The sequence below is a fragment of the Osmerus mordax genome, chromosome 12 (assembly GCF_038355195.1).
Source record: "Osmerus mordax isolate fOsmMor3 chromosome 12, fOsmMor3.pri, whole genome shotgun sequence".
In the NCBI taxonomy this organism is placed as follows: Eukaryota; Metazoa; Chordata; class Actinopteri; order Osmeriformes; family Osmeridae; genus Osmerus; species Osmerus mordax.
The window spans coordinates 15,451,982-15,477,115 of record NC_090061.1 but is presented as its reverse complement, the minus strand read 5'-3'; the positions used below and the strand labels follow the sequence as shown (position 1 = coordinate 15,477,115).

Below are 25,134 nucleotides of genomic sequence, written 5' to 3'. Positions count from 1 at the left end.
ACGACAAGGGAGCATCTCCTTCTCAGTGCGTTGTGCCCTTGCTGCTTCAGTAACACCAGCTGACAGTCCAGAAATGTCTGTAGACATCAAAAACTTGTCAACGACCTCTGCCACAGAGTCATGGAGCCAGGTCCTCTTCTGTTCTGCAGAACCTTGCTGGATGTGGTCTGGTACTATCCCGTCAGAAGTGGCTGTGACAAAACAACAACAAAAAAGAATCTATCAATTCATACATTGTACCTGAAGCCCTGAGGCCAAGTAAAAAATAATCTTTGATTCCTTGATGTACTCCTTTAAATACAATGTAACAGATACAAACCTGCAACATCATCCAAATGGAAATGTTCCATTGCTGCTGCAAGGAAAAGTGCTGTGGTGTCAATCTGCACAAACTGTTTGTAAGCGTTGTATGCAGCATTTGGGCCTTTTTTCGCATTGCTGCACCTGCAAATCACATAGCAGTTATTAAAAAGGCGTATGAAAAATCTGCTTGTTAAATTTAATTCATAGTTTTTAAATTCATGACAGCATGTTTTTGTTAATAGTACCAATAACTCGGGATGCAACGATACCATTTTTTAAGGACCGAGTACGAGTACCGATATTTTTTTTAAAGGTAATTGCCGATATAGATAACGATACCTACATTTATTGATTCCGTTTTTTTTGGTGATGTGGCAGTTTTCCAAGCACAACACAGTGAATAAATGTAAAGAATGTAGGACAGCTTATTTGTTACACAAATGAAAAAAGTATTATTTTTATGTGCTTATCACAAATTCTGTCTGTTACTTCACGTTAGGTATTGGTCTTTGGTATCGGGGGTATTATAACGAGTACAAATACATGAGCTTCGTACCGCGCCCGATACTGGTATCGGTGCATCCCTACCAATAACACCTTTTTTACATAAAGCATCAACGAAAAGTAGCCAAATTCATGGTGGCTGGGCTCTCTTGGAAACATGCACACAGTTCATACATCCACGCCAATGTCATGGTTGGCGAAGACCATTTTTAGGGGAAGACTCCCTGGGAAACATAGAGAGAAATGCATTTTAGAATAAGATACATACACAGTAATGAAAGGCAATATGACATTAATCTGCAGACACATGGTCTCTTTTGTTTAGTGTCTGAGTACCTCAACAGATTCATGTTGGCGAGGATTGTGCCATGGTCTTTGGCAGAAGCTTCATTAAAGAAGATCTGATGATATATCTGTAATGCATTTCAAAAACATCATCTATGAACCAGTCCTTAGAAAACAGAAGACATCATTACTTCTTTAAGCCTTGGAAAGCAGTATTTAAAGTGTAATTTTAGTAAATTACAATAGTATATCAGGGTGCATGTAGTTAATGATTACAGTATACTGACCTCTTAGAGATTTCGAATTGCGTGCCAGTCTTCGAATTTGAAAACGAGGCCTTCCAGGCGGTCCTCCTCGATCTCCCCATCAGCAAACGCCAACTGGATATTCCGGCAATTTCCCTCTGTGAGCCTATCACCACCAATCAAAATCTTCTCAAGCCCATCAGGACATCTTGGAACATACCTAGAGAGGAGAGAACATACCTAGTTAGAACTAAAAGACTAAAAGCTTTAGACTAAAAGCTTGATTTTCACTAGCGCTTTCAGTCAATGGATACGTCTAATCCATGTATGGCAAACTGTCCCAGGGTACACAAAGCAGTTATTGATCTTGCATGATATTTACTCTTTTTGAAGGTGCTGGAGCACATCCACCAAGTCAGAAGTTTTGGTTTCATCCTTGAGTAGAAGTCCAAGTGGGGACTACAAAAGTGTAATATTACAATTATGTGTCAGTGTGTGAAAAAGTTAAAGCCTGCTAATAAGTGCATTTCATCTGCAACTTGAACTGTGAAATAACAAAATTATTAGTTTATTTTCTTATTTTAAAGACATTAAACTTACATGAGTGGATGGCTGGATCATTTCTTCAGAGAACTGGTGGGGGATGTGGTGAACAACCACACTGGAGAGGGTCTTGAATGATTCCAAATAAGTTGTTAGGATTCGGCTCCCCAAAACAACAAATTCCAGACGCATACTGGCTTGTGTGTTTGGTCCAGGAAGTGAATTCCCGAGATCATAGTTGATTAAAAAATGTGTCGGTTTCAACTTGTCAAGGTGTAGTGAGATGACTGTTGATCCACATGTGGTGGATCCAGTGTATTGACTTGTAGGTTTGGCTGGTAGACTGATGATGCGTCTGAATGTAAAAGTCCAGGTTGTCGAATATGATCGAATATGTTTGAGGTGCCGATGAGGTTAGAAGTGCTGAGACAGACAATGGAGCAACACCCAAATTGGTCATGTCTTGGTCTGACACTGTACTGAATGTGAAGGCATCAACGGCATCCACCTCCTTACCATAACTCAAGCTTATTTACGTTTTTGGGGGCTTATTTTCAGTTGGCAGATGGTAGTGTTTGAATCGCGATTCCATCTGAAATACTGCCGTTGACAGCTTTATTACAGTCGTTTGTTTCATTTTTTTTGGGGGGGGGGGGGGGTTTTATGAATTACGCAATATGAGTAGGCTAAATGCTTGAAAAATGTGACTAGAAGAGAAAAACTTAAGGGGACGGACCCACCTGCAACCGACGCGAGCAAGCACACCCTACAATTTCCCCAGAAATTGTACCCTCTCTAGTTGGGTGTGCTTTGCCTTCGGCAAGAGCACAACCTTTGTTCTCTCACATATATATTTATTATTGTTTATTTTCGCCCCCTAAGGATCAGTCAATATTTGGACTACATACACAACGGCGGTGTCAAAAGGTTCGTCTTGGTAGCGATTGCGTTGGTTGTATTTTTATTTACGTTCCGTTGCATGGTTTAAGTAGAAATTGCGTTTTTGTGGTGAAAAGTGAAGTTAACGGTGGCTAATTTGCTAGCCACAGTCACTGACGTTACTAACGTCACTAACGTCACGAAAACACGCGTGACTACCTGTAGCAGAACATTCGTTTCACGTCTGTTAACTTGGGGGATAGCTAGGCTAACTATAGCTTTACTGCAAGGCAGCTGCAGGAACGCCACAAGCAAAGAGGCCAGGGTGATAACTATTTACTCATTTTACTTTGTGATGTGAAACACAATTATGAAATGTAATGTACAATATTAGCTGATATTATTAAGGAAGTAGGCCCACATCTACTTTTGGAAACGGTAGTCTACTATTTCACTGAAGCATTAGCATCATGACATTAGCCTCTGTTGCCTGGGCAACACATACTTGCATTAGCATCATGACATTAGCCTCTGTTGCCTGGGCAACACAACCATGCAACGGAACGTAAATAAAAATACAACCAATTTGTGAAATTAAATTAACAATACAATTAGTTGTGAAGATAAATGCATTAAGTTCAGAATATTTTTTGCTGTCAAGCCGATCAGAACAATTGTTAAAAGAGCAGGGCTCCTTTAAGAGATCGAGGCAGTTATTAGAATGCCAAGTCATTACAATCATCATCGACCGTGCTACACGTGGGACTTCTTATTTTGGTTTACCGTATTCAATGTGTCTGTTTAGTTAAATGTTTGCATGCATCCAATCAGTAAGTTAAATGTTATGTATTAAGTGTTCTTAGTAGCTATATGCCACATTGAGTTTTAAAAATACTGTGTTGCATACTGTTGGAATTAATGATTAGCTAGTTATCTAATTCATCATACTGGGTTTGTAACTGCACTGGACGTTTACGGTCGCGTTAAATATGGCTTGATATAATAATGCCAAGTTGTAATCGTGCAAGTATGTTTAGTTTTTTGTACAGAAACACAAGAATTTTGTACATTACATATCAGTATGTAAGTATTGTAGCGTGCAGGGGAAACAGACAGAACTCAGGACAGAAGAGGCAGGGATCACATTGTCAGTTTGATAGCTCAAGAGCCCAGATATATTTCCTTGTGCGGACACGACAGCTACCCCGGGTTGAGATGTCCGCCAAAACAAATAACCAGGTTGGTGAGACCCGTTCAGAACCAAACCCAACTGTCTGCCTACTCGTCAGGTTCAAAAGCCCGCATAGTTTAACCCTCCCCTCCCTTTCCTATCCCTTGGTCCCACCCCTTTCAATCTTTCCACCTATTCCCAAACCAGGCTAGACATCTCCCCCAATTAACCAATAACACTCGAACTTGTGTAAATCATTCCCGTTCTACCCCCAGCATTACTGTATCATTAAGTTGGTGTAAATACTAGTTCTAACCATAACCTACCCTATCCCCCACCCTCTCTACCTTTTTTTCCACGTGTACTTGTTGTTGCTCCTTGCTGCCTGAAGCAATGCCTTGTCCTTTAAAACCACTGTGTGGAATTCGTTGCAGGACAGGTCGAAGTTCACTGAGACGAGTAGCTCACACTTCATGAGATCCACCGAGCACCGGTTTTGTGCATCACTCCACTTGCTGTTCATCTTGGAGAATATTCTCTCCACAAACCCTGTGAAGGCTGGTATGCTCAGAACATATGAGACTATGTTGAGCATATTTGGGAGAACAGCTGCCTGAAATCCAGCCATCCACTTGCCTACCAAATATTTATTGTTCCATTGATCCCCCTCAAGGAACTTCTCCACAACGATGTTCAGTGTGGTGCACTCATCGTAGAGGTCGTACATGTTCACTCTGGCCATGAGGTGAAGCTTCTCACAGATCTTCTCCAGGTCATTGAAGGTGAGCTTGCCATGGAGAGAGAGGGGTAGAAGACAGTGAAGCCAATTGCTGTCAGAGAAGTCTAACCATTTCTCGATGTAGCTGAGGGCAGTGTTGATGAATGCAGTGAACTCCTCCCTTGCCTTGCCTGCATCAACTGGAGAGAGACGTTGCAGCTTTGTTTTTGTGAGGTAACCATAGAACTGGTCATCCCGCCTCTGCCTTAGTTTGGCATTGAATGAATGCATGATTGGATACAGCTCTACACATGTAGTAGCACTGGTCTCAAGCTTCTTGACAACCTCTTCAAAGAGAGAGAGAATGTTGTTGCAGAAGAGGAGATATACCTCCACAACATCGCCATCATTCTCCTGTACTCCGGACTCAGTGGTGAGCTTCAACAAAGTCCTGATTTTTTTTGGGGCACTCATCTCCAAGGCTTATGAAGAAGGACTTCAATGCCGACCAGCTTTGCAGGAGTCGTGAGATGGCAGGGTTGAGGGACAGCCATCTGGTAGTGACATGCGGCAGGACTTTTCTGAACTCAAGGTCACAGAACTCACAAAACTCCTTTAAAGCCTCTCTTCTTTTTGCAGATATGGAGAAGAAGCTGTAAACTTTAAGAACCACATTTTCTACATCTACACATTTTCGACAAAGTCGATCATCTTATTCACCACACCACATTCTGGTGTGAAGAATTGGACTGCCACTGGGAACATATTTCTGTTGACTTTGTTGGAGGCATCTGTCTGGATGGAGAAAGGTAGAGGTGTTTCATCCTTCTTCAACATCCTGACTCTGTCTTCCACTGCCTTTGGTGCCAGCACATTTTTTTGGCAACCTTTGAGTCTGGCAAAATCTTTGAGGTGAGCTTCTGTGCACAATCGCTACTATTGTAGCTCAGGTTGTGCTTTACAGTGTGGTAAACCTGAGTCAGCTCTGCAGCTGTTACCTGGGAGGAAGGAAGTATGAAAGAAACAATTAAATATAAAATATATATTTTTAAATAATTGTTTGTACTTGATGTAAATATGTACTTGTAAATATGATCATATTTAAGCACAGACTGGAAATTAGGCCATCCTATACCTTAAAATCCTCAAAGTTGACAGTATTAAAAAGTGAATGTACAAGAAAATGTATGCTCATAATATTCAGAGATGTATGGCTATTGCTGTAACAATATAGGCTTTATTCTAAGACATACAGCCAGTTTTAATAAATAGCTAATAATAACTGTTTGTGACTCCTCTCTCTGTCTGCTATCCTCTGCTTTCCTTGTTCTCTTGTTGCAGAATTGTGGGTAGAGGTGAGGAGGGTGTTACTGTGATCTGGCTCTGTGTGTCCCATACACTTTAAGAGAGTGCTGGTCACAGACATCTGGGAGACCCTTCTCCACACAACATGTTTTTAGTTGTTATGTTGCTGTACTTTCTTCAGTTGTGATTTAATAAATTATTTTTGTTGTTGACTCACCATCCTTCAAATATGAACAACTTTAGGTCCAGCCAGGTGCCCTCTGCTAGCTAGGCCAGTATACTAAAGTAATCTTGTCATTTGTATACTAGCTTTACAAATAAATAGAATTTAACTAATGTTATTACATGATGACTAACTAATGTATCTAATAACAGTACACACATTTGCCCACAACTTACCGTATCTATCTCTGGGGAAGTCTGAGGTATCATAAATTGAGCGATTCCACTCTGCATCCTCTGTCCTTGCGCTGACGTGATAGTCCCCTTCTGAGTGCTGTTTCAGGTCTGACAGGCCACCATGGGCGACAGAAAATATCCTGTGGCAAACTTTACAGTTTGCCTTGAATTCGTTTCCCATGACGGGACTCACCCACTCGTTCTCCGTCTGCCATTCACTTCTATATTTTGAAAGCCTCTTTCGTTTGACAGGCGGACATGGGCCAAAGGTAGGGTTATTAGCTGACATTTTTAAAAGCCCCGCGTCCGAGTCTACGTAACCATGGTAACAATGACGTTGCTTGACTGACTGCCTGTCATTCTGATATTCAAGAGTTTCACGAGACAGACGTATCAGAATGACAGGCAGTCACTGTCACTCAACGTCATTGTTACCATGTCTCGTGAAACTCTTGGTTTTATTATATTATTTCTTATGTAGGAGCATGTGAAAACGTAAAGTAAGCATTAGAGTAGGTTTATCACGAAAATACGGGACATATTGCGGTAAATTGTATTGTTCAATAAGGGACTGTCCCGTATTATACGGGACGGGTGGCAACCCTGTCTATGATGCATCTGTTTTCAATCTTTAAAATAAACATTCCTCACAAATACATTTTCGTTGTAGGATTTATTGGGTGTGCTTTGCCTTCGGCAAGGGCACAACCTTTGTTCTCTCACATATATATTATTGGGTGTGCTTTGCCTTTGGCAAGGGCACAACCTTTGTTCTCTCACATATATATTCTTCTTATTATTTTTTTTATTTTTTTTTTTTGCGCCCCTAAAACACAGTCAACATTTGGCCTACATAGACAACGTAGGTGTCAAAAGTTTCGTCTTGGTAGCGATTGAGTTGCTTCTATTGGAATTTACGTTCCGTTGCATGGTTTAGGCTTAAGTTAAGTTTTTGTGGCGAAAAGTGAAGCTAACGGTGGCTAATTTGCTAGCCACAGTCACTGACGTTACTAACGTCACTGCGTCACTAACGTCACGAAAACACGCGTGACTACCTTTGGCAGAACATTCGTTTCGCATCTGTTAACTTGGGGGATAGCTAGGCTAAATATAGCTTTACTGCAAGGCAGCTGCAGAAACGCCACAAGAAAAGAGGCCAGGGTGATAACTATTTACTCATTTTACTTTGTGATATGACACACAATTGTGATGTGTAATGTACAATATAAGATGATATTATTAAGGAAGTACATCTACTTTCGGAAACAGTAGTCTACTATTTCACCGAAGTATTAGCATCATGACATTAGCCTGTGTTGCCCTGGCAACACATACTACAGTGGTCTATGATGTATCTGTTTTCAATCGTTAAAATAAACATTCCTCACATATACATTTTCGTCGTAGGATTTATTCTGACATTAGTAAACGATTTGTGGGTGAAATTACCATTACCTGTGGTTTCAAACCAGTGTATCTCACTATAACGCTGTAGCTTACGCGAGACACACTACAAAAACATCTACAGTACACAGCTGTTTAGGAAGTCAAACGGCGACAGAACATGTTCGGCACTCCACTTACTTAAATCAAAAGTCTATCTAACTACTAACCTGAACTTCATTGCCACAGCCTAAACGTTGTCAATCTGTTCATGAAAATAATTAATTTCAGCCTAAACCGTACAACGGAACGTTAAATCCAATTCAACCAACGCAATCGCTACCAAGACGAACACAGCAGTAGTCTAGTACTGTACCGTAGTAGTACAAATTACCGGAGCAGCTTCTCCACACAGGGCTCTATCGCATTTTGCGTTGTTACTGACAATGATCGCTACCAGTGAGCTTTTTATGAATGAGCGATTTTCCACTAAATAAATGTCAAGCTTATTTACGTTTTGGGGGGCATATTTTCAGTTAGCAGATGGTACTGTTTGAATCGCGATTCCATCTTCTACTGCCGGGTAACGTCGTAGAATAATCTTCAAAGGGGGTTCTTTATTAATGAATGAATGCAATGAGTAGGCTAAATGCCTGAAAATATCATGAGAAGGGAAAAACTTAAAATTACGTTTACGTCATAGAGATTAGGTAAATTTTTACACCGGTCTGCCAAATTTATTCGTTTTGATTCAACGATGAGGCTGCCTCTTGCAGGGGAAATGAGAAGACATCTATTTCATTCTACACTTCACTCGTATTTTCAGTTGTAAATGAGCAGCAAAAAAATGCTTTTAAATCTATGTAATCTTTATAAATAATAACTATGCATTTTTATATAAAATATACAGAAATATCAGTTTTAAAAATGTCATTCAAAAACGGACCCCTGTGCAACCGACGCAAGCAAGCACACCCTACAATTTCCCCAGAAATTGTACCCTCTCTAGTTTAGCTTGCTTTGCCAAGCTAGAACAACACGGACCAGATATTCAAGTTTACAGTTTCTTTAATCCGACACAATACTTAAGCAGGAAAACACGAAGCAAAAAGAACAACGTATACGCCCTGCACGTATAATATTACAGTACTAATGGTATTGATTTTCGTAAAGTTCTTCTGACAGTTTTCTGCAATGCCTTAGCTCCAGCTCACAAGCTCGCGACTGGTTGTCGCAAAGTATGACGTGTACACCTAGTTGCAAGCTATGGTTGCAAACATGCACGAGTTTCGGAGCTAGGAACAAGCTTCTGCGCAAGACCGGACGACTCAGTCTGGAAAGATGGCGCGGTCCATGCATTTCGCGCTCTCGCTTGCCTCACTGCGCCACTGAGCACTTTTCATAGAAATGAATGGCAGAAACAATGGTGCACCTTTTCTGGCAGTGTCCCTACACCACCACTTTCTGGAAAGATCTATCTCGATACATTTCTGATAAACTTGTCTTTGATTTTTCTATGTTGTGGAAAGATGTACTGTTTGGTTTCCATGACAATGAAAGTAAGAAACAGAAAGAAATATACCTAATTAATTTATTGATCATTTTAGGGAAATATCATATCAACTCTAAACCTGTATTGCTTTTGGTAGGGAAACGGAACAGTACATCAAAACCATCTATGATTCAGAAAATAAGAAAGCTGCTAAAACCATTCAGTTATGCTCTATTTATAATGTATATATTTGAAACTCCCCCTGGCTCTCCTCAACTTTTTTTTGTAATGACTCTGTTTGCTTGTCTTTACTGTTTGTATCGTGAAGATTTAATAAAGATTTATATATATATTTTTTAAATGAATGGGGACGTCATGTTGGAAGAAAAATCTAGCTGTGTCTATTAATATATAAGTCTATGGCCTCACTGCGCCACTGAGCACTTTTCATAGAAATGAATAGGGACGCCATCTTGGAAGAAAAATCTAGCTGTGTCTATTAATATATAAGTCTATGGGCCAAACACAAGGAAGAAGGAAAAAGCTGACACACCGGATGTGACGATGTCAATTTGCCTGTGAGAAACGCCTTCTTTTATCAAGATGGGGTCACTGTTGGTCCCTCTGCACCGTGGTTTTTGCTTTCAGAAGCGAAAATTGACACTATTACTTCATCAGACTAGTTCATATCATGTGTGGTGCCAAAGCTACAAACAAAACGCGAGGCATCAGAAACAACAAAGAACCTATTCGGTAAGCGTTATTCCGAAAGTAGAAGAAGGACACTGTTTTTGCTACAGCAGTCCTATCAGGAAGAACATATCGTTTCCTAGCAAAATTATACTTATTGTCAACACAACTTTTTCAGTGCAGATTTGCAGAATAGCCACCTGAGACTCATGATATGTACTTCTGCTAAATGTCTTTGTTATCCTAATCAAGGAAATATTTAGCGTGACAACAGGCTGGCTAGCTAGCTAGCTACCTAGCTAATATGGCACCGGCAAACGTGTTGTGGGCCCCAGTCACGTGTTTTCGAACTGTCAAGTTAACTTTTCTGTACAAATTCTACACAACGTCCCTTTAGATAAGGCAGTGGCGGTACCACCCCTGGTCCCGCAGACATTGCGTACACGTGACAGGCCTCTGGACTGTGATATCAATTACACTTGTGTGTGCACTTGGACACATTTCTGTGCCCAAATGTTCAGCAATACAGATCTCACCATGAAAACATTATTGTCATTATTGTTTAACATGAGCTTGTTTTTTTGAGGGTTTAGGTTGGTTGAGGGGCAGTTCTATGGGCGTATGTGAAGCCCTCTGTGAAATGCTTGCGTGTAAAAAGAGCTATACAAATACATTTGATTTGATTTGTTTTTATATTTCAATGAACATTGTTTTTTGAAAGTTTAGGTAGCCTACTGTACGTAGAACTCAAACAAGCTGAACTAGACTAGTGCACATTCACCCTTTTATCTGTTCCTTTTGGTCCTGGGTAGATGTTTGTTAAACCAGGCTTTTGTTTGTCTTTCAGCTGAGTCCTAACCTAAGAAGAGCAGTATGGACGGTCAACAGAGTGGAAAATAGTTTACACATTTTGAAGGCAGCTAAGGTAAGAAAAAGTAGGCTACACAAATAGAATCCTCAGGGTTGGGATGGTATCTGCACATTAATTAATCATAACCTGCTCATTAGTTAATTACTAGGTTTGTACTGTGCACATTTTATAGTTTCTTTATGTTCAATCTGAACGACAAAATTCTGCACTCTATAACCATAGCGGTGTAAGCATCAGTTTTACATTACAACGTAATGGCCATTGACAGCCATCCATGTAATACGATGTAGAATATTGTTTTGATCCGTACAATAACTTAATTGGAAATTATAGAATGCTGGTTGTAATATCTCTAAATAATCAACATAGGTTATAGGCCATGGTAAGGCACAAGCTCCAGGAATCTCAGGTCCTTTGATTTATGCATCAAGATGTTGTATATTTACAAACAAATAGTCCTACCACATTTAGATAATTATTTTGAACCTTACAAAAAGGGAATAAGGAAATAATCCTAAATGTCTAAAAAGTGAAGGGTCTTAATTAGGGCTGGGCGGTATGGCCTACAATGTATATCACAGTATAATTTTTAAGCATGGATGGTAACGGTACATATCACAATATATTATTTTTACATAATTTCTAGTCCATTCGTTTGAATAAAATGCAATCTGCACTGCTGCGGCTAATCTACAGCACTTGGACGGATTTGGATGAGGTACGGCATGAGTACGGCATGAGTTGAATTTTCCAACTTTTGCAGTGCTTTGCCACAGCAGATTAGCTAATATGTAGCTTTCAACGTTTATGGGATCACAAGAAAACTTTAGTTCAATATTTGTAGTGAGCTATCTATAACAAATTATGACATGGCTGAATACTCTATTCTGTTGGCCTACAATAAAAATGTCACAATTCAAACCAACCTTGCTTGCACGGCTAATCTTCCATGCTGCATTGTTGACGTCTGTAAACGTTGGAAGTTGTGTCACAAAAGAAAAAAACTATAAAGCCCGAAAACAATGCTCTAGATGGTGCAAAACATTGTTTGCGTAGATTGATTGCTATTTGCGTTTAAAGTTCCGTATGGTAATTTGATGCTGTGCCTGGTGTGAATGGGCCTATGACAAATAAAATTTCTGGAAGGCTCTGCCGTGGTTAGAACGGTCTAGTCAAAGTCTATATTGTAGGCCAAATTCATACTGGTATTTTTCTATACCGTTCATACTGACCAACGCTAGTCTTAATTTTTTTCTGAATGCAATTTATGTCATCAAAAAATTATAGCAAGAAAACATTGTTTTCTGGTCATGATTGTTCTTTTACCCCAGTCTCTAACACAACCCTCCATTATTCTCTCATTCATAACATTTGTAAATACATTTGTCCCCCCCAAAAAAACACACACAAAAAAGAAAAACAATAGATTTGTTATTATCTGTCTATTAAAACTGTGATGACTTTTAAATCAGTTAGGTATGAGCCCAAGTTCATGGCCCTGACAGTACTAATGTGTCATAAATATACCTACATTGCATGCTTTTTGTTTGTCTCAGAATTTGCAGGTCACAGAGAAGCGAACATGTTGGCATGGACATGCAGGGGGAGGGCTAAATGCAGATCCCAAAAATGTGGTAATTATGCAAACATACATTAATTTAAAAAAACTAACCTTTTCCAAAACCACACTGATGGTCCCTAGTAATTACACTTTTTGGAATAGGGTGTGCAAGCAGTTGCACACCAAACCTCCTAATCTGGAGTAGTTCAGGAAAGTAGCTAGCTGTATATAAAGCTAGTATTGGTGTTTAAATGCAGAATGTTGGAAAAAGAAACACAGATATTAGTAATCATATGTCTTATTATTATTACTTTTTTCAGGCAGTATTGCATCACTTATAACATGATAACAGTAGATTACATTTGTTGGTGTTGTTTCGTGTGTCTTGTGGAGGCGCCATGTGGCATTGCTGTAGCGCCGTGATACCATATTGGCTGGATTAGAAGCATTACACCCTGGTCTCAGAGACAGGTGTCAGGTTAAACCCAGACAAGCATGTTTGCCCCAGTGGGGAAAGTCCCTCAACAGGGGTGACAGCCCAGGTGCCTCTTGGGAGCTGTTGTGCCTGGCAGCATCTTTGAGTCAACCTGGAGACTGAGCTGGTTTTGCAGCCCACCGACCTCCCAGGGGACCAAAGCTGACATTTGCCGTTTCATGTGGATGTCCAAAGAGCAGCTTGCTGCAGCGTCTGTGTGTGTGGTTGTCTCCAAATTAAAGAGAATAAAAAAATATACAAATAAACTATGGAAGAACTGACAATCATTAAATGTCTATGAAATGTCAGTATTGTTGTACAATCAACTGTAGTATTTAATGAGAGGCAGACAGCATTAGAGTAATTTACCTGAACCTGAACTTCTTGCTTGACAAATTATGAGAAAACTTATTCCGGAGAGGGTCATTTACAATCAATTACAGTTTTGCCTTTTTTACTTCTTTACTTTAAGCTCATATTTATATGAATTTTTTTTTTCTCAGTTGCACATTCTTAAACAAAGAAACAAAAGTCTTATCTTAAAGGGTTGTCTTTGTGTTCTGTGTTTAGCTGAAGGAGGTGAACTCAGCCACCATCTTGTCTGCCATGCTGTCCTATGTGTGGCCCAAGGACAGACCAGACCTTAGGGCTCGGGTTGTAATTTCCCTGGGCCTGCTAGTTGGAGCTAAGGTAAGGGTTAGGAACAACACTCACACAACAGCCCACACAGTGCAAACAACCCACTCGAAAGTCTGACTGGAGTCTGGGTAGGGTAGGCTAGGACAGCATACACACCGCTCACACTTTTAGCATGTCAAGGCAATTATACCTCATTACCTTATTTACTATAGTTAAAATGTGAACTCTTAGTTAGCTACTACTGTTACCTATGTTTGATTGTATATCAAATATAGCTTGACGATCCTATAAAGCAAATTCCATGATTTGCTTCTCAGTACATTATATACAGTACGTGTGAAATGAGTTCCTGAAGCATGTGCAAAGCGCAAAAACTTTGATGCACTGAAATGTGTAGTTGAAGTGAAGACCGTAGAACAGTTTCTCTTCCGTTTTCAGATCAGGTTTTAATGGGCGGAGACAAAAAATGACCGTTCTACGTCACTGACCGATATACGTCAGATCACTGGCTCCTCCTGCTGTACTGTTATTGTAGCCTACATCAGCTAGCTAGCTAGCTTCAGGATGTCTCCCGCCACCCGCAACTGCATCTTCCTTGGATGCAAGAACTTCAGCTGCGCTGCAACGCTAACATTTCCCTATTGATGAGGAAAGGAAAAATAGGTGGATTGATTTTGTGAAGAGCCACGCTGATGGAAAGCTTCAGATAAACTCCACCAGCCATCTCTGCAGTGACCATTTCACGGCGGATAGTTTTAACATTGACCAGAGACAGATGGGGTTTACGGACACACGGCTTCTCTTGCAGCGCGGAGCCATACCGAGCATCGCCCCCCCGGCCGTTCCTCCTCTGGTCGCACCTGGACCATCCACCGCCGCCAACAGTTCATCACTCAGTTCTGTGTCCTTGTTGGGTGTGCTCAAGCCTTCGGCGAGAGCACAATCTTTGTTCTCTCACATATATATTATTATTGGGTGTGCTTTGCCTTCGACAAGGGCACAACCTTTGTTCTCTCACATATATATTATTATTGGGTGTGCTTTGCCTTCGGCAAGGGCACAACCTTTGTTCTCTCACATATATATTTGTATTATTATTTTTATTATTCTTTTTGCCCCCCTAAAACACAGTCAATATTTGGCCTACATAGACAACCTAGGTGTCAAAAGTTTCGTCTGGGTAGCGATTGAGTTTCTTCTATTGGGATTTACGTTCCGTTGCATGGTTTAGGCTCAAGTTAAGTTTTTGTGGCGAAAAGTGAAGCTAACGGTGGCTAATTTGCTAGCCACAGTCACTGACGTTACTAACGTCACTAACGTCACGAAAACACGCGTGACTACCTTTGGCAGAACATTCGTTTCGCATCTGTTAACTTGGGGGATAGCTAGGCTAACTATAGCTTTACTGCAAGGCAGCTGCAGAAACGCCACAAGCAAAGAGGCCAGGGTGATAACTATTTACTCATTTTACTTTGTGATATGACACACAATTGTGATGTGTAATGTACAATATAAGCTGATATTATTAAGGAAGTACATCTACTTTCGGAAAAGGTAGTCTACTATTTCACTGAAGTATTAGCATCATGACATTAGCCTGTGTTGCCCGGGCAACACATACTACAGTGGTCTATGATGCATCCGTTTTCAATCGTTAAAATAAACATTCCTCACATACATTTTCGTTGTAGGATTTATTATGACATTAGATTACAAGTAAACGATTTGTGGGTGAAATTATCATTACATGTGGTTTCAATCCAGTGTATCACTGCAACGCTGTAGCCTACTGTACACGAGACACTACAAAACATCTACACAGCTGTTTAGGAAGTCAAACGGCGACAGATCTAACTACTAACCTGAACTTCATTGCCACAGCATAAACTTTGTCAATCTGTTCATGAAAATTATTAATTTCAGCCTAAACCGTACAACGGAACGTTAAATCCAATTCAACCAACGCAATCGCTACCGAGACGAACACAGCAGTAGTCTACTGTACTGTAGTAGTACAATTTACCGGGGCAGCTTCTCCACACAGGGCTATATCGCATTTTGCGTTGTTACTGACAATGATCGCTACCAGCGAGCTTTTTATGAATGAGCGATTTTCCACTAAATAAATGTCAAGCTTATTTACGTTTTGGGGGGCATATTTTCAGTTAGCCGATGGTACTGTTTGAATCGCGATTCCATCTTCTACTGCCGGTAACGTCGTAGAATAATCTTCAAAGGCGGTTCTTTATTCATGAATGAATGCAATATGAGTAGGCTAAATGCCTTAAAATATCACGAGAAGGGAAAAACTTAAAAGGACATTTAAGTCATAGTGATTAGGTCAATTTTTACACCGGTCTGCCAAATGTATTCGTTTTGATTCAACGATGAGGCTGCCTCTTGCAGGGGAAATAAGACATCTATTTCATTCTACACTTCACTCGTATTTTCAGTTGTAAATGAGCAGCAAAAAAAAAAAAATGCTTTTAAATTTATGTAATCTTTATAAATAATAAATACGCATTTTTATATAAAATACAGAAATATCAGTTGTAAAAATGTCATTATAAAACGGACCCCTGTGCAACCGACGCAAGCAAGCACACCCTACAATTTCCCCAGAAATTGTACCCTCTAGTTCTGTTGTCCTGTTTGGTTGTTGAGGTGTCAGAGTGACTGGTGTTGTCTTTGCTTTCATGGGCCTCATTGTCTAGTAACTGTAAAGGGATATGAGGAAGCTACAGAGAACGGCACCCTTTATTACACATTCAGCCCTAGAGATTTAATGGTTACATTAAATATTCCTCTTTACTGTAGGCTATATGTAGCCTGGCTCTGCCCTCCTACGTACTTCCGCTCAATTTTGATTTTGCTTCTGTACTAGGTCTGGCCATGAGGTTAGTAAGTCAGATGTCTCCGCATAATTTTCTACCGGCCAATCAGCGAACAGAGGGAGTGGCTGTTGTGCGCTAGTTTGTGTTGTAGTTCCGTAATGGCGGCGGAGAAAGATGCGAGCGAAGCCATTCGGTCCGTTGTGGCAACGCTGCCGAATATCCATAAGCTAAAGCCAGAGCAAGCTCAAGTTTTGCTGAGTTTTGTTGGTGGCCATGATGTTGTGGCCCTCCTCCCTACGGGGTTCGGGAACAGTTTTATTTTCCAGCTACGGCAGCTAGTTCTCTTACAGTAGTGGTGAAGGAATTGGCTAAGACGAACGCTAGCGATTGGTTATGGCAGATCAGAGTGGCTCTGGGCAGATCTAATAGTTTTAAACTTCAACAGAGTACCCGCCTACAAGGAAGTCAACGCTTGTCAATGGAGCGAGGCCAGACTCTCTGTACAAATGATGTGTGCCTCAATTTCAAGTTTGTATAGTCTTCAACTGAAATTGCGCTTGATTACAAAAATTGCTGTTTTCTCAGACTTTTTTGTGTGTATGTCGGTCCTTGTCTCACACAGCTGTCTGCCCTTTTAATTAGCCCTAATAACCATCTCTGGCTCCAGAACAACACACACACACAGCCATAATACACACCAATACTAGAAGCACACAATGGTACACAACAGAACCCAAAACACTTACTCATTTACTCACTTACACTCTCTCTTGATATCTTTCCCTCTCTCCAGATGACCAACATTATGGTGCCCTTCATGCTTAAGTATGCAGTAGATGAGCTCAACCAGATGTCGGGACACATGTTGAACCTGAGTGACGCGCCAAGCACTGTGGCTACCATGGCAACGGCCGTGCTGATTGGCTGTGAGTCCCAGACTGTGTGTCTGTTTGTCTGTATGAGCAGGTGGCACGTTCATCATAGAAATTAATCAAGGGGACTTCATATTTCATATTTTACAAATGACCTCTCAACACATCAGTGCTGCTCTGCTCCTCCAGTCCTCCACTCTATTATTTACTTCCTTTTTGTCAGGAGTTGAGTTAACTTCAGGTAGGCTGCCTGGGCTGACTTTATCCAGCCATTCAAACCCGACAACATACGCTTTGCTGCAGCACACATTTTATTAGTTTTACCAGATAAATCCAGTAGGATGGAGAGTCTTAACAAAACCCTGCACTACTTCCAGCCATTTAAAATGAGAGCACTTACAGTGAGGGAAAACCCATTAGCATTTTAACGAGTGAAATAAGTATTTGACTGCCACCTTAATCAGATTTCTGGCTCCCAGGTGTCTTTTATACAGGTAACAAGATGAGATTAGGAGCACACTCTCTTTTATACAGGTAACAAACTGAGATTAGGAGCACTACCTTTTAAGAGTGTGCTCCTAATCTCATCTTGTTACCTATAGAAAAGACACCTGTCCACAGAAGCAATAAATCAGATTCTAAACTCTCCACCATGGCTAAGACCAAAGAGCTGTCCAAGGATGTCAGGGAGAAGAGATCTGACTTGCTCTGGTGAAAAGGGGCCGTTGTCGGCATTCCGTATTTTCCGCTAGGAGCCGTAAAAGTTGTATATATTATTTTAGTTAAATTTCTTGCATATTACAAAAGTTAGCGTTGAAGTCACTCAATATAATAAACAACATGTTTAGGATCACAGAATACTCGTATACCTAAGCTTCCACTACAGACACTTTGCCAATTTTGCCTTTAAAAAATATGCTGCGTAGTGTCAAGTATTGTGCAAAACCTGCCTGGCTAACACTGCTACCTCACGGGGCAACACCACCAACCTAATTCGGCCCTAAAAAAACACCACAAAGCAGGGCTCAAGTGTCACGCATTGAGCGTGACAGTCACTCATTTCGCTCCTTTGTCAAGCACTCCCGCCACACATTGTATTTCTCACGCGGAAAAACTATTTATAATATATTTAATATGCCGCAGCGCTCAACCGATCAAAAAACAGAAAGGGGCTACACAATAGCCAATCAGAAAATAGCACTATTGTATCTGGGTAAGATTTAACTCAACAACCAATGAAAAAAGCATGTCCTGGAATTGTTCACGTGATTCTGCTACAACATCTTCCGAAAGTTTCGTTCACCCACAGAGGAAACCACTGGAGCTCAATCATCACTGTGTGGGCTAAGTCATGATCTCCTGTTTTAATGTTACAACACATTCACAACTTGTTTGACACAAACAATGACAACTTGACTGCTGTTAGAAAATGTTTCACATATAATTTGAATCGGTTTTTCATGTGTCTGTAACTTAGCCAACAGTTTGACAGCCTGTTCACTGACAACACCTGCTCAGAACAAGTATTCTAGGCCTAGTCATATTTTCGTTATCACACAATGACTGACATTGTCACATTTATAAACATCTCTCCAAATAGGCTTAATAATTTTATTAGCACTAAATACATTTAAGTGTATTGCATAGTTGATGTTATACGTCACTTTTAAAATCATGTCATATTTTATAATTATATCCTGGCCATGGATGCATTAATCATTGCATCTGTCTTTCAAAGATGTCAGGTAAAAAGTAATTCATTAATTAATTGGGGTGGGGGGGCGGAATGTCACTCTTGCCTGTCTTCAAAACTTGAGAGCCCTGACAAAGCCATGTACGATGCATAGCTAAAATGCTGAACACCAGTGTGTTTCAACGCCTAACTCCATATTCATGTACGAAATTACTCAAGCAGTAACAGCATTCATCACGAAAGATATGATGCCCCTCGGTGATACACATACAGTAGGATCACTTTGGCTGTCAGTGCTATTATGTTTCTGTTAGACTACTGACAGGATCAGAAATGTTAAGACAGTGTTTATTTTAATTTTAAGATTTAACCTTTAGATGCGTGAGTTCTAAATATTTCCGACAGTCCCCAGTCCCTCACTCAAACGGTAGCTAGCTAGCTTGGTTAAGAAAGTGCAACCCACATATTAGCCTACGTTTAGCTTTGATTTACCAAAATATTTTCGAAGAGGTACAGGCGGTATGTTTTCCTTAATTTTTCTGAACTTTGTGTTATGTTGCTGACTGGAGATCAGCAGTATATAGCCTATCTATATTTATTAATAATAAATCATATAATAATCGTATAAAAAATCGCAATTGCAATATTAGTCAAAATAATCGCAATTAGCTTATTTTCCGAAATTGTTCAGCCCTAGCGTCAAGCGTGATTGATTTGGATCACGGTGCAGCCGGTTTTCACTAGGCTACTTTTAGCGCATTTGATAAATCAAGCCTATCTACAACAACTAGAAGGGCAAATAAGACGGTTAACATTGTCATAACAGAAGCAAACTCTACCCCTATTTCCCAACTCCATTCAGCAGGCTATCTTTCTAGCACAGTTCCCTAAATTGATCAGCCTAAAATAGCTGTAATGTGAAATGTAACGTGGGAGTCAGGTGGCTGAGCAGTTAGGGAATTGGTCTAGTAATCAGAAGGTTGCCGGTTCAATTCCCCACCAGGCCAATGACGTTGTGTCCTTGGGCAAGGCACTTCACCCTACTTGCCTCGGGGGAATGTCCCTGTACTTACTGTAAGTCGCTCTGGATAAGAGCGTCTGCTAAATGACTAAATGTAAATGTAACGTATGTATGCTGTGTTTGTCTGTACAAAGTGCGATATCCCATCCCCCCTCCTAATCATCAGTAGTTTTGTCAACTTTCAAGCATGCCTTCTGCTTACATTTTTATCATACATTTGTTTTAGCCTACATCCACAGACTAAATAGAATCAATAGGCAAATGTAAAAAAAAATACTGGGAGATAAAACACAAATCTAGGATAAGTCAAGAAAGCAGGATCCTGGAATTTGATTGAAGGCGAATATATGTCTTTTTTTTTCTTCTCTGTGGTGAAATGATCGATGCTTCTAATGACTAACACAAAAACATCTAGCGAGGGTACAATTCCTGGGGAAATTGCCTATTTATTTCTGGGGAAATAGTGGGGTGTGCTTGCGTCGGTTGCAGATGGGTATGTTTTCAGGTTGTGATATCAACACCCTATATTTTTGTACGGCCTTCGACTGGTTAGCTCCTGCGGTTCCCACACAGCAGAAGTCTAGTAGTTGGCTAGCTCTACAATTTACTGTGGCTAACAAAACGGAACACAGCTGCCAGCTGTAGGTATATGCAGGTAGCAAAATGGTGTTCACTTCACTTAAGTACTGAACCAGACTATTTTACTTACTGTAATATAATCCTAAACCGTGCAACGATACAGCGACGCAGCACATAAGCTTGAGTTCAAATACATTATTTAGGTGTCAGAAAAGTTGAAAATGTAACCCTTTATTCTCTATAGCAGGGATGCCAGGGTGAAATTTGGCAGTGGGCCAGATTTTTTTCAAGTGAGACCTCAGGGGGCCGGATTACTCTTTCGGCCAAACACTGAATCAACACATGGATAGGTAGGCTATTTGAAACTATTCATGAAGGCCTACACATCAATAAGAAATTGCATTGGCACCAAAATATTCTCACAATGAGGCCTACAATTACATAGCCTAAAGCAGGAGACAGTTACCCTCTAAAAACGTACAATTTTCGTATCCATGCAAGTAGTCTACATTTTTTAATTAGAAAAGCACATTTCCTGTAAATAACACAAGCGTAAACTGTTAATTGCTTTTATTATATTTATTTAAGGCCTGCACATGAAAACACTTCAGCTACTTGTCGAAGCCAGACACCTTTTAAGTTTCACCAACTTGTCCATATCGGGGGACAGTTTCTGGGCAGTGGCTTTTTCATGAAATCATTCAGATGTCCATGAGTCAGGCGATTTGCGCACTTTCGACTTAATATTCATCACGGAAAAGGCCTGCTCACATAAATATGTTGTCCCAAACATACAAAGTATTTTACCTGCAAAGGCCGTGAGCATTGGGTACTGTGGTGGCAAGGATTGATAGAATGATTCGATTGCAAGAGATGCGTAGTTATCCTTCAACGGTGCGCAACACTGCAGTTCCATTTGGATCGCCTCTGGGACCTCGGAATCGTCAATGGTGAATGGAGAGCGAAAAAGCGCAAACTCCTTTTCCAGTTCAGTAAAAACCGCAAATCGATTGTTAAACTCATGCCTGAGTCCGGAAAGCAAGTTTGCGTACTTGTCCATACTCTGATGATTGACAGGCTGAGATTTTAGACAGGGGAAGTGGGCTGCATTGCGCTTGGAGAGCTACGTCTTCCATAACTCGAGTTTACTTTGAAAAGCACAAACACTTTCATAATACTCTGTGACGAGTTTGTTGCGGCCCTGCATAGTAACATTCAACACATTTAGTTGTTCCCTAATGTCCACTAAAAAGGCAAGATCTCTGGTCCATTCTGGGTCGTCCAATTCCACCACAGGCTTCTTCCCTGCATGAACTCGGCTATCTCTGTGCGTAATTTGTAGAACTGTTTGAGCACTGCGCCTCGGCTCAACCAACGCACATCGGTGTGATAGGGAAGGCCATGATGAATGTCGTTTTCCAATAAAAAAGCGTTGAATTGCCTATGGTTAAGTCCTCTGACTCTGATCAAATTCACAGTGTCAATAACAACACGCATGACATGGTCCATTTTCAGACTGTTGCAGCACAAAGCCTCTTGGTGCAGTATACAGTGAAAGTTTCATAATACTTGCTCTGGATTAGCCGCATTTACCTTTTCTCTCAACTTCACAACTACTCTTACTTTTATTCCTATCATAGAAGGCGCACCGTCGGTAGCCACACTGACAGCGCGACTCCAGTCCACCTCCAGTTTGTCCATAAGTCCATTTGGATGCCTTAGCAATTTCCCAAGCGATGATGTAGCTTGCCTTCATTGGCCCTTAAAATGAAATGTATTGTCATTTACAGTTAGGTCCATAAGTATTTGGACATTGACACAATTTTCATCATTTTGGCTCTGTATACCACCACAATGGATTTGAAATGAAACAATCAAGATGTGCTTTAAGTGCAGACTTTCAGCTTTAATTTCAGGGTATTTACATCCAAATCAGGTGAACGGTGTAGGAATTACAACACATTTTATATGTGGCCCCCCCCTTTTTAAGGGACCAAAAATAATTGGACAAACTAACATAATCATAAATCTAATTGTCACTTTTAATACTTGGTTGCAAATCCTTTGCAGTCAATGACAGCCTGAAGTCTGGAACCCATAGACATCACCAGACGCTGGGTTTCGTCCCTGGTGATGCTCTGCCAGGCCTCTACTGCAACTGTCTTCAGTTCCTGCTTGTTCTTGGGGCATTTTCCCTTCAGTTTTGTCTTTAGCAAGTGAAATGCATGCTCAATTGGATTTAGGTCAGGTGATTGACTTGGCCATTGCAGAACATTCCACTTCTTTGCCTTAAAAAACTCTGGTTGCTTTCGCAGTATGCTTCGGGTCATTGTCCATCTGCACTGTGAAGCGCCGTCCTATGAGTTCTGAAGCATTTGGCTGAATCTGAGCAGATAATATTGCCCGAAACACTTCAGAATTTATCCTACTGCTTTTGTCAGCAGTCACATCATCGATAAATACAAGGGAACCAGTTCCATTGGCAGCCATACATGCCCACGCCATAACACTACCTCCACCATGCTTCACTGATGAGGTGGTATGCTTTGGATCATGAGTAGTTCCTTCCCTTCTCCATACTCTTCTCTTCCCATCATTCTGGTACAAGTTGATCTTGGTCTCATCTGTCCATAGGATGTTGTTCCAGAACTGTACAGGCTCTTTTAGATGTTTTTTGGCAAACTCTAATCTGGTCTTCCTGTTTGAGACTCACCAATGGTTTACATCTTGTGGTGAACCCTCTGTATTTACTCTGGTGAAGTCTTCTCTTAATTGTTGACTTTGACACAGATACAACTACCTCCTGGAGAGTGTTCTTGATCTGGCCAACTGTTGTGAAGGGGTTTTTCTTCACCAGGGAAAGAATTATTCTGTCATCCACCACAGTTGTTTTCCGTGGTCTTCCGGGTCTTTTGGTGTTGCTGAGCTCACCAGTGTGTTCTTTCTTTTTAAGAATGTACCAAACAGTTGATTTGGCCACACCTAATGTTTTTGCTATCTCTCTGATAGGTTTGTTTTGATTTTTCAGCCTAACGATGGCTTGCTTCACTGATGGTGACAGCTCTTTGGACTTCATATTGAGAGTTGACAGCAACAGATTCCAAACTCAAATACCATACTTGAAATGAACTATAGACCGTTTATCTGCTCCTTGTCAATGAAATAACGAACTCCCTTTATGAGGGAATAACATACACCTGGCCATGGAACAGCTGAGCAGCCAATTGTCCAATTACTTTTGTTCCCTTAAAAAGGGGGGGGGCCACATATAAAATGTATTGTAATTCCTACACCGGTCACCTGATTTGGCTGTAAATACCCTGAAATTAAAGCTGAAAGTCTGCACTTAAAGCACATCTTGATTGTTTCATTTCAAATCCATTGTGGTAGTATACAGAGCCAAAATGATGAAAATTGTGTCAATGTCCACATATTTATGGACCTAACTGTATAGGTATAACGAAATTGAGACACTTCTTTTTCAGAAACGGTGAAATAAAAAAGAACTACAGAGGGTACCATTTCTCGGGAAATTGTAGGGTGTGCTTGCTTGCGTCGGTTGCACAGGGGTCCGTTTTATAATGACATTTTTACAACTGATATTTCTGTATATTTTATATAAAAATGCATAGGGGCTACTTATTATTTATAAAGATTACATAGATTTAAAAGCATCTTTTTTTTGCTGCTCATTTACAACTCAAAATACGAGTGAAGTGTAGAATGAAATATATCATTTCCCCTGCAAGAGGCAGCCTCATAGCTGAATCAAAACGAAGAAATTTGGCAGACCGGTGTAAAAATTGACCTAATCTCTATGACTTAAACGTCCTTTTAAGTTTTTCCCTTCTCGTGATATTTTCAGGCATTTGGCCTACTCATATTGCATTCATTCATTAATAAAGAACCCCCTTTGAAGATTATTCTACGACGTTACCGGCAGTAGAAGATGGAATTGCGATTCAAACAGTACCATCTGCTAACTATGCCCCCAAAAACGTAAATAAGCTTGACATTTATTTAGTGGAAAATCGCTCATTCATTAAAAGCTCACTGGTAGCGATCATTGTCAGTAACAACGCAAAATGCGATATAGCCCTGTGTGGAGAAGCTGCCCCAGTAAATTGTACTACTACAGTACAGTATGCCTACTAGACTACTGCTGTGTTCGTCTTGGTAGCGATTGCGTTGGTTGAATTCGATTTAACGTTCCGTTGTACGGTTTAGGCTGAAATCAATTATGATCATGAACAGATTGACAAAGTTTAGGCTGTGGCAATAAAGTTCAGGTTAGTAGTCAGATAGTTTCACCTATTGAAAAACTTTTGATTTAAGTAAGGGGAGTGCCGAACATGTTCTGTCGCCGTTTGACTTCCTAAACAGCTGTGTAGATGTTTTTGTAGTGTCTCGCGTAGGCTACAGCATTGCAGTGAGCAACACTGGTTTGAAACCACAGGGAATTATAATTTCACCAACAAATCGTTTACTTGTAATGTAATGTCATAATAAATCCTACAACGAAAATGTATTTGTGAGGAATGTTTATTTTAACGATTGAAAACAGATGCATCATAGACCACTGTAGTATGTGTTGCCCGGGCAACAGAGGCTAATGTCATGCTACATTTACATTTACATTTAGTCATTTAGCAGACGCTCTTATCCAGAGCGA

The 25,134-nt window shown here is 40.4% G+C and overlaps 1 protein-coding gene and 1 long non-coding RNA gene across 2 annotated transcripts in view; one reads left to right on the top strand and one right to left on the bottom strand.

The window, feature by feature from the left end:
* Nucleotides 1-279: 279 nt before the first annotated feature.
* LOC136954617 (uncharacterized) lies at nucleotides 280-2,518 on the bottom strand. The gene is made up of 5 exons (XR_010878116.1): nucleotides 1,938-2,518; nucleotides 1,720-1,796; nucleotides 1,380-1,557; nucleotides 1,144-1,220; nucleotides 280-1,031 (listed from the first exon to the last, which is right to left on the bottom strand). It is a non-coding gene; the product is annotated as an uncharacterized lncRNA (long non-coding RNA).
* A 7,312-nt stretch (nucleotides 2,519-9,830) lies between these two features.
* abcb7 (ATP-binding cassette, sub-family B (MDR/TAP), member 7) overlaps nucleotides 9,831-25,134 on the top strand; it is an 80,155-nt gene continuing 64,851 nt past the window's right edge. The window contains exons 1-5 of the mRNA XM_067247763.1: nucleotides 9,831-9,980; nucleotides 10,765-10,842; nucleotides 12,345-12,422; nucleotides 13,395-13,514; nucleotides 17,091-17,223. Of these exons, the coding sequence (XP_067103864.1) occupies nucleotides 9,831-9,980; nucleotides 10,765-10,842; nucleotides 12,345-12,422; nucleotides 13,395-13,514; nucleotides 17,091-17,223 (559 nt within the window). The remainder of the gene's footprint in view (nucleotides 9,981-10,764; nucleotides 10,843-12,344; nucleotides 12,423-13,394; nucleotides 13,515-17,090; nucleotides 17,224-25,134) is intronic.